Source organism: Rhea americana, unplaced genomic scaffold (genome assembly GCF_003343005.1).
Source record: "Rhea americana isolate MKP2758 unplaced genomic scaffold, rheAme1 scaffold_53, whole genome shotgun sequence".
NCBI lineage: Eukaryota > Metazoa > Chordata > Aves > Rheiformes > Rheidae > Rhea > Rhea americana.
Window position 1 is genome coordinate 5,081,445 of NW_028186679.1, and position 10,557 is coordinate 5,092,001.

Sequence of the window (10,557 nt, forward strand, 5' to 3'; positions counted from 1 at the left end):
AGCTTTGGTAAAAGGAGCTTCTTTAGCTACTGGAATTCAGCACTGCACTCTTGCCAAGCAATTACAGCATTGCAAACTCTTTTCCTCCCCGTGCTGACGCGGTGCATGACACACAGCCGGCGTGCGGCAGCGGCGGGCCCGTCCCCCGCTGCCCGCGCCTCCAGCCCTGCCGGCCGAAGGCCGACCTCAGGCGCTCTCTCAGGGCTCTGGGCCGCGTCTGCTGTGGCTCTTCAGGGGCACCAGAAGCCCCCGCAGCTACAGTCCCGTCCGGTCCCGTCCGCCTCCGCACTCCGGCCAACAGAGGCGGTGCCGCCCGCGCCCGCCCACCCTCCTCCTCCTCCTCCTCCGCCGCCGCCGCCGCCGCCGCCGCTTGGCGTGTCTGGTTCCCATGGTAACAGCCTCCCTCGCCCCCAGCCAATCGTCAGCGCCCGCGGGGGCGGGACTTCCTGCCGCTCCGCGGAGGAGGCGGGACCAGCTGCGCGCGCCGCGGCAGCGGGCGGCGCGAGGTGAGGCGAGGCGAGGCGAGGCGGTGCCCCCGCTCCCGCTCCCGCTCCCGCTCCCGCGCGGCCCTCGGCTCCCCTGGCCTGGCGGGAGGTGCCGCTCTCTTAGCCTGCGGCTTTTAGTAGCGGCGGGGTGTGGGTGGGGGAGCCCCAAATTCCGCGGCGCGGCGGGGAGGGGCCTCCCCCTCGCGTGGGGAGGGGGCCGCGGTGCCTCGGGGAGGCCTTGCCGCCCTCTGGGCCGTGAGGGTGTGCTGCGATAGGGCGAAGACCTCCGGCCCCGTGGTGGCGAGCGAAACGGAGCCGTGCTGCCTCCAGGGCTCTTTTTCTGTCGTGGGTCGAGCCCAGGGGCTTCCTTTCTAAAGCCCGCCCTGTCCACGAGGTCCTGCGGCGTGGTGTGTGACAGAGCTGCTCTGGAAAAGTTACCTTTGGTTTTGAACCTGCTACTTGCTGTTTGTACTCTTGTACTGGGAGGGGGCGTACACCAGTCTCCCTTGTCAGCCTTCCTCACTGGCTTTTAAACACTTTTATCRTATCTGCTCTCAAGTGCCTGTTTAGTATTTCCTTATTTGGGAGCCATTCCCTATCTTTATGTAATGACCTTCCTCCAAACTTTTCTAAGCTGTGTCTTTTCTTGAAATTCAAGCAGCATACATGCAGTGCTCAAGTTGCAGGTTATGTGGGTGCACTCAGAACCTCCAGTTATGTATTTTTAAATTAGTTTCCGGRTGGTTTACAATGTTTTTATTATTTTGACTGCTTGTCTTAACAGAGGAACTATTTTTCATGGATGTGTTGTTCCTTTTCCTGAACTAAGCACAGTGATACTGGCTTTCTTGTATTTGCTACCTGAATGTGTGTGTTGAATCCACATACATTGCAATKGCTTCATCAGAGCAGCTCTTCAACACTGATGTTTTGTACCAGGCCCTATGAACTAGTCAGGGTCAAGACTTAAATTTTCCTGCTTTGTATTCCTTGACCAAATATTTCATGAAGTGTTCAAAAGCACAATATGGCATCATGCTTCTGTGTGACACCCACCCAGACTACACAGGGATTCCTGAAGTCTCCTATTAGTATTGCATTCCTAGCTTCTCGTTTTATTGCAGGCATTATAATATACGTKCCATCCTCTTCAGAAGGATAACACACTATGTTTTTTCTATTTGAGCATGCAAACCATAGAGAGTCTACATTACTTTGTGATAAAGTTATCTTGTTGATTTTTACTATGGGACTAATGCTTCCCCTTCATCGTACATTTATGCATCTTTATTGCAGTTCATCAAATCTGTCCTGTTTGTGTAGTCATTTCTGACCAAGGTTTTGATCCTCTACCAGCAGACATTACATGATATTATTCGGTCACATTTTAAAAAAGAGATAAAAACAAGCCCTGTTGCCAACATGCAACATCCGTTGTTGGGTTTCCATGAAGAAGTAACTGTAATTGTGAATGACCGTTTTTTCACAAAATATCTATTTTGTGTCTTTAAAAAAATACCTTCATAGTATTAATAGCAAAGGTAATTCTAGGTCTAAATAATACATATTTCTATAAGTTTTCAAATTCTGTTTAATTGCATTCAGGATTCCAAGTTTTCAAATTCTGTTTAATTGCATTCAGGATTCCAGGTATCTTAAAAATTCTTCTTTTTTTTTTTTTAATGCTAGTTTATTATACTCATGAAAAAAAAATCCAAATGTGAACCATATGTTCTTACTTTGTAATGTAGGCATCTTAGAACAACGACTCAGAAGCGTGATATGCCACATTGTCTGAAAACTTTGGTCACTTAAGTTGTAGTATAAACTATTTTAGTACTATTCGATTTAGTAGAAATACCAAAGTAAATTCTTATTAGGCATTTTGCTAGAATCTAAGAACAAGTTCATTAATTCCATTATGCTTATTTCTGTCAAAGGCTGCTGAAGTTGTGAATAACGTACTGAACTTCCCACCTATAACACTGAAAATTACCTTTGTCTGAGCTTGAAGATTAAGTCTAAAAAAGATAAGTGTCTTCTAGCCTGAAACTTCAGCTGAATCTGGAATATGAGGTATTTTTGAGATCTATGTGATGAAAGTCAGAAGCAGCCTCTAATTCAAAGAGAATGTATGCCCAACTTTCTGGTGTAAGTTAAGTATGTCTAATAAAATGAAAATGTAGTATTTTAGTATTCAAATTTCCTTATTATGGATGGAGTAAACCTCACTGACAGTGGTGAGTTCTYGCTTTCCTTCCATTTAAGTTAGTTAAATTAAGCTATTAACTTCTTAGGAATTCTAACTTCAGACTGAAGTATGTATGTTTCAGGAAGTGTATATAATCTTCCAAAAAACAGGCTATGTAGGGATGGTCAGATACATCTTTATGAAGATAACTGCATTTTTTCGCTTATACAGAAAATAAACATAGAAAAATCATAAGGAAATTACAGTTGTATCAGGGCTGAGCTACAGTAGAGACTTTGTAGCTAAACTTTGAAGAGGAATAAAAGTAACATCTGGAAACTTCCTGTATCTTTTAACATGTAACCTTTCACCAAACTGGTTGAAGCTTTACAGTAAGGATCAGCAAAGCTTCTTTTGTATTAATTCTTCACTAGTTTTAGAGAATAGCTATACGAAAAAACTTATATTGGTTCATTATTTTTTTTAAGTCTATGAGAAAAAATAACATTCCTGCTTACATGTCAGCACTTACGGAATTTGGATCATTTAAGCTATGTAGGAAATCTAAAAAGCTAAGCCTGAGAAAAATGAAATCTGACAGGGAAAAATTAGAAGATAATCTCTAGAAATGATTACAGTAATGTAATGTAATAAATGAAAGGACTTCAGAAGAGTCAGAGCTGATTAAATTTTACGTTGAACCCTTGTGAGTGAATTCCAGGACTAAGCTACAAGTTTTCCTCCAGGACAAGTAGAGGAACTTTAATGGAACAGGATTTAGAGGTGATGACACACCTACCTTATATTTTAGACACTGATACTGTGTCCTTGGAAGATGTGGCTGGGAAGGGTGTGACAGTAATGAAACGGGTAATTTCATTCTAATATGTTTATCCTACACTGCAAATGCTAAACATGTTAATTAACCTATGCCAAAATGTAATTAGTATTACAGTTACAGCCTGAGCWATATTTGGAGTTTTGAGTACAGTGACATTGATTCTCCAACCAGAAGAATCAGAAAGGCCAGTGCACTTAGTTTGTGATATATCTTACGTTACATTTACAAAATTAGAGATTATGATAAATATCACTAAGACAATATGTTGCTCACTTCAGTTCTTTACCAGCAGATTTTAAATGCTAAAAGAAGATGGCTTGCTTTCCCAAAATATCCTTTCAATGTGAAGTTGAAGAATATCTTGGCAAAGTGTTCAGAAATAGTGAGGTATGTGTAAGGTACTGCTATTAACCATCAGTGATCACATATTCACAAATTGCACACTGTTAGCATTATTTAATATTATCAGTATCTCACAATAAAATAATGTGCATTCGACTATTCAGATTCAAAGTCCATATGGCATTCAGATATTTAAAGAGACTTATGCTTAAAATACGTAAGCTTGTTGGCTACTTAGCATAAATCTAAGGCTTCAGTTTATGGATCCCACTGAAGAGCCACTTGTTTAGAATGATCTTGATAATATAACTAGTTTTTCAATTAGTCCTTTTCAAGAAATTTATGAGGTTGTCCCTGGGGTTAGGCCTCTAAAGCATAGACATTCCCCACTATTTTACATCACACAACCATATTTCTCAATTTCTATGCAATGTTTGTTTTATGCTCTTCTACCTAGTAAAAGAGGCTACTGTATGAAGCTCCTTAATATTTATTTTGAAATCTCTTCTCTCCTTCTCAGCTTGTAACTGCTTTAGGTACACAGGAGGCAGAGAGTAAATACCAAGCTCTGTTAAGTCATCTGTCTCATCCACCAGCTTTCACAACTGTTAGAGTAAATACACGCTTGGCCTCGGTGAAACATGTGAAAACTTTACTGTTTGAAGAGATCCAGAAGGTTTGTGCCATTTCTTTGTTACAGCAAAAGTGTCAAGATTTTTTATTTTTTGACTGATTATGAGAGCTTTTTATTGCTAGATACCATTTCTTAATATATATTAAACTTAATATATTAAACTTAATATATTTCCACTAGTATTAGTGTAACACAGTCATATTAATTTCCTGACACTAAATGTTAAATGAAAATCCATTGTCGAGCAGTAATCAGCATCTAATACATCAAAGAAAGGTAACAACAGAAGGAGAAAGCCAACCAACTCTTTTGCAAAGCTCTAGAAGCTAAAATGCATCATAAGATATGAAAATGCAAATAACCGAGTCAACTAAGTCATTTGGAATGCAGTTTTTAAATAAAAGTTTAAAATATATCGATTARGGCCATCAGTATGCCTGTATTATTCTGCTACTAAATGGGGCGGGGGCCCTGGTGACAAGGGATACAGAGRAGGCAGAATTACTGAATGCCATCTTTGCTTCAGTCTTCACTGCTAAGGGCAGCCCTCATGAATCCTGCAGCCTGGACGTGAGGGAGAAAGTCTGGAGAAAAAAAGACTTTCCTTTGGTTGAGGAGGAAAGGATTAGAGACCTTCTGGGCAGGCAGGACATGCACAAATCCATGGGCCCGGTTGGGATGCACCCATGGGTACTGAGGGAGCTGGCGGATGTTGTTGCCAAGCCGCTCTCCATCATCTTTGAAAGGTCMTGGAGAACTGGAGAGGTGCCTGAGGACTGGAAGAAAGCCAGTGTCACTCCAGTCTTCAAGAAGGGCAAGAAGGAGGACCCAGGCAACTATAGGCTGGTCAGCCTCACCTCCATCCCTGGAAAGGTGATGGAACAGCTCATTCAGGGTGTCATCTCCAGGCATACAGAGGAAAAGAAGGTGATCAGGAGTAGCCAGCAYGGATTCACCAAGGGGAAATCCTGCTTAACCAATCTGATAGCCTTCTCGGATGGAATGACTGGCTGGGGAGATGAAGGGAGAGCAGTGGATGTTGTGTACCTTGACTTCAGCAAGGCTTTTGACACTGTCTCCCATAACATCCTCCTGGATAAGCTCAGGAAGTGTGGGTTAGGTGAGTGGACAGTGAGGTGGCTTGAGAACTGCCTGAAAGGCAGAGCTCAGAGGGTCGTCATCAGTGGTGTAGAGTCTAGTTGGAGGCCTGTGGCTAGTGGCGTCCCCCAGGGCTCCGTACTGGGTCCCATCCTGTTCAACTTCTTCACCAACGACCTGGATGAGGGGACTGAGTGCCTCCTCAGCAAGTTTGCTGATGATACCAAGCTGGGAGGAGTGGCTGATACACCAGAGGGCTGTGCTGCCATTCAGAGAGACCTGGCCAGGCTGGAGAGCTGGGCAGAGAGGAACCCCATGAGGTTCACAAGGGCAAGTGCAGGGTCCTGCACCTAGGGTGAAATAACCCTAGGCCCCAGTACAAGCTGGGGGCTGACCTTCTGGAGAGCAKCTCTGCAGAGAAGGACCTGGGAGTGCTGGTGGATGACARGTTGACCATGAGCCAGCAATGTGCTCTTGTGGCCAGGAAGGCCAATGGTCTGCTGGGCTGCACTAGGAGGAGTGTTGCCATCAGGTGGAGGGAGGTGATCCTGCCCCTCTCCTCAGCCCTGGGAGGCCTCATCTCGAGTACTGTGTCCAGTTCTGGGCTCCCCAGGACAAGAGAGACATAGAGCTACTGGAGAGGGTCCAGTGTAGGGCTACGAAGATGATCAGAGGGCTGGAGCACCTGCCCTAYGAGGAACGGCTGCGAGAGCTGGGCCTCTTCAGCCTGGGGAAGAGAAGACTGAGGGGGGGATCTTATCAATGTGTACAAGTACCTGAAGGGAAGGTGTCAAGGGCACGGGGACAAACTCTTTTCAGTTGTCCCGTGTGACAGGACAAGAGGCAACGGGCAGAAATTGAAGCACAGGAAGTTCTGCCTGACTGTGAGGGGAAATTTCTTCCCTGTGAGAGTGACGGAGCCCTGGACCAGGTTGCCCATAGAGGTTGTGGAGTCTCCTTCTCTGGAGATCTTCAAGGCCTGCCTGGATGCAACCTTGTCTAACAAGCTCTAGGTGACCATGCTGAGTAGGGGGGTTGGACTAGATGATCTCCAGAGGTCCCTTCCAACSTTACTGATTCTCTGAATCTATGAGTCTGTGATTCTATGATTATTTTTCTTTGTATTATGGTGGAAGATAGAGACCTTAGTTAGGATACTACTGTAGTAAATACTGTACAGACTTTATAAGCCTGGAGAAGACAACAGAAATAGATTAAAACTGTATTTTAATATAAAATATTCATAGTGTTTATAATGTATTTTAGTAAAGATTAAAAGAGAATGAGTTTATATTTCATTGCACATATTCATTGCTTATATTTAGGAGCTTGAGWGAATTTGTATGTTCAAGGAGATGGGAGCCAGAGTGGTGCCCTGCAGCTGTAATTTATTTACATATTTTTAATCTTTAGATTTTTTTTTATTTTTACTTTTCTTACTTAAATATTTCTTTATATGATGATATGAAAGCTGTAGTATTTAAAAGGTAGATTATTTTGAAGCTCTATCCTAGTTATTCTCTCTGAGAAGATCCAGTTCTTCTCTAAGTAAATTATTAATGCTCTAGTGGGTGTACGGGAAGCTATTACAGGACAGGAGCCAAGACGTTTCTATGGTGTAGAGGGAGTTSACAGCATTCGGTTGGCTGGGATGGTAATGAGTTAGGCTAGTTTTAACTTGATTGTGGAAATCKATGTTGCAGTATGATATTTTGCTTTAAAGGAAAATGCTGTGCTAAAAAATGAATTAAGAAAGGTTTTCATAAACTTTTTGTATTTTTAATTGTCATTGTTAGAAAAGGAAACTGCATAGCAGTTTAATCCTTCTTAACAACATTATGCTTTTTTTGTTTTAGAAATATCTTTATTTATCAGATGCAAACTAATTCCTTGTTCAGGAATAGTTTTAAAATGCMAAGCTGTCATTTTTTTCAATTATACATGTGACAGCACTCAGTATCCAATCAAAACTAAGTTGAAAAAAAGAAAAAAAAATAGTTTTACAACTTGGCATATTAAGTAAAGCAGCCAGTACAAGAATACAGTTAGCCAGYGGCTTATTATTAATAACATCAAAATGTTGGCACAGATAGACACTGACTTTTCTGATGGTGTTAATGTGACATGATGATAACTTGACTCAACCTTCTTCCAGAAGAAAGGAAAAGCGCGTGGTAGGGATATGGGTGTTCAGGACTCTGTTGCACTCCCTGTAGTGAATTCTCTCAGTGAGCTCCTTTGGGGCTTTGGTATTTAATATGTTATTAAATATTTAGCATTTTTATATCAGTATTTATTATAGATACTATCTCCTGACACAGCATTTCCCAACCTCTCTCAACTATTGTCACTATAGTTTTTATACAGCGTACAGCTATAAATTATGGATAGAAAATATTTTTCAATATAATTAAGTACTTACATTAGCATTTGTTAATACTATTTAATAATTATTATTATTTTTTTAATTTAACAGCAATTTAAAGGACTATGTGTTCCAATTCTTGAGCACCCAGAAATCCAGGACATCTTATTAATTCCTGTCATTGGACCCAGGTTTGAAATTTTCACATTTTAGTCTTAAAATGCCACAACGTGTGACTTATTTACAGATTTAGTGTTAAAACAGTTGTCAGTAACTCACTATAATTAAAGTATAATTGTTTATTAAGACCTATTGGACAGTCTGTATCCTCTCCAGGTCAAATTTTTGGTCCTTAAAAGATGCACAAAACAGAGAATTCTTTCCTCATTTATGAGATGAACTTTTAACAGGGAAAATGYAATATAGTTAGATTTTCTATGGGAAGCCTGGAAGGTGGCAGACTGAAGAATGAGGCTTATTTTKGGGGGTAAATAGAGCAACAGGATGAGGTAGCTTAATGGAGTGTTTTCTTCCACTGGAATCAAGTCCACAGCAAAACTTTAGGGAGACTGGCATTAGTAATGTGGAGAGGAACTCCTGAGTCAAGTTTACCTCTTAAAGAATGACCAGTTGTTCTTCATTCTTAAGCTATGCTTGGATATCCCTCAAGTTGCCTTTGTATGTGTCCCTTTGGAGTTTCTTCATTGCTTTACTGAATTCACTGATGGGCATCTTATTTAAAGTATCATGCTGAAGACTACAGGCTATTCACGTTCTGTGTCTACTATGATTATATCAAGACTGGCAAGCAGTATAGCTCCACACGGTAAAATAGCACTTACTGCTTCTTTTTTTCCATCATTCACATTTAATTCTGTTTTTGTGGGATATCTTTCTTTTTGTGTTTTAGTAAGTGGTGCTAATGATACAGAGAACAAACTAGAAACAATCAAAGAAGACTTCAAGGCCTTGGGCACGGTGGTCAAGGGTCTGGAAGCCCAGGTGGTATTTTCATCGGTCCTGCCGATTAGGGGGAGGCATCGGAGGAGGAGTAGGAAGATTTTCCAAATCAACAACTGGCTACGCCGCTGGTGTTGGCAACAGGGTTTTGGATTCTATGACCATGGAACATGGTTTGAAGATAACAACTGGTGGGGAGAGATGGGATTCACCTCACCAAGTGGGGCATGTTTGCCTTTGCCAACAGGTTGGCCAGCCTAGTGAAGAGGRCTTTAAACTAGGTGGTGGTGGTGGGGGGTGTCATACGGACAGGGTAGACAACAAAACACAAGTTGGGTTGGGGGTCCTCCAACGGGTGCAGGCAGCTGGGCATGTGCGTTGTCCCCTAGCTATGGGGGACCCCTGTACACCCTCTCTGGGAAACCTGCAGGCATGGCTACCTCTTTGAAATGCCTGTACACCAATGCATGCAGCATGGGGAAACAAACAGTAGGAGCTGGAGATCTATGTGTGATTGCAGGGCCATAATCTCGTTGCAGTCATGGAGGCATGGTGGGATAGCTCRCATGACTGGAATGCTGCCGTGGATGGCTATGTGCTTTTTAGGAGAGACAGGCCAGGAAGGCGAGGTGGTGGAGTTGCTCTTTATGTGAGAGAGCAACTGGAATGCATCGAGCTCTGCCTAGGAGTGAAGGAGGAGGAGGCAGTTGAGAGCTTATGGGTAAAGATCAAAGGGCAGGCTAACATGGGGGACACTGTTGTGGGTGTCTACTACAGGCCACCTGACCAGGAAGAGAAAGTTGATGAGGCCTCCTATAGACAGCTGGAGGTAGCCTCACAATCACAGGCCCTGGTTCTCATGGGGGACTTCAACCACCCTGACATCTGCTGGAGTGACTACACAGCAAGGCACAAGCAGTCCAGGAGGCTCCTGCAATGCATTGATGATAACCTCTTGTCACAAATGGTGGAGGAGCCTACGAGGAAGGGTGTCCTGCTGCACTTTGTCCTTACCGACAGAGAGGGACTGATTAGAGATGTGAAGGTTGGGGGCAGCCTTGGCTGCAGTGACCATGAGATGGTGGAGTTCAGGATCCTGCAGGAAAGAAGTAAGGCAACAAGCAGGATTGCAACCCTGGACTTCAGGAGAGCGAACTTCAGGCTCTTCAGAGACCTAATTGGTGGAATCTCATGGGTTAAGGCCTTAGAGGGAAGAGGGGTCCAGGAGAGCTGGCTAGTATTCAAACATCACTTCCTCCAAGCTCAAGAGCAGTGCATCCCTATGAGTAAGACRTCCAGCGAAGTGGGCAGGAGATCTGCATGGGTGAGCAAGGAGCTCTTGGCCAAATTCAGACAGAAGAAGAAAGTACACAGAATGTGGAAGAGGGGACAGGTTACTTAGGAGAATTATAGGAATGCAGTCAGAGAATGTACTGGAATTGAGCTGGAATTGAGTCTTGCAAGGGACATTAAGGACAACAGGAAGGGCTTCTTCAAATACATCAGCAGCAAGAGGAGGACTGGGGAAAATGTGGGCCTGCTGCTGACTGGGGTGGGGGCCCTGGTGACAAGGGATACAGAGAAGGCAGAATTACTGAATGCCATCTTTGCTTCAGTCTTCACTGCTAAGGGCAGCCCTCA

The 10,557-nt window shown here is 43.3% G+C and overlaps 1 protein-coding gene across 6 annotated transcripts in view; it reads left to right on the plus strand.

The window, feature by feature from the left end:
- Nucleotides 1-468: 468 nt before the first annotated feature.
- NSUN6 (NOP2/Sun RNA methyltransferase 6) overlaps nucleotides 469-10,557 on the plus strand; it is a 30,385-nt gene continuing 20,296 nt past the window's right edge. Inside the window, exons 1-5 of one of the 6 annotated variants that reach the window (XM_085318361.1) lie at nucleotides 469-506; nucleotides 2,426-2,561; nucleotides 3,807-3,904; nucleotides 4,380-4,535; nucleotides 8,068-8,147. In XM_085318361.1, the coding sequence (XP_085174487.1) occupies nucleotides 3,830-3,904; nucleotides 4,380-4,535; nucleotides 8,068-8,147 (311 nt within the window). In that variant the 5' untranslated portion in view covers nucleotides 469-506; nucleotides 2,426-2,561; nucleotides 3,807-3,829. The other 5 variants (XM_085318360.1, XM_085318364.1, XM_085318363.1 and 2 more) reach the window with 5 other exon arrangements.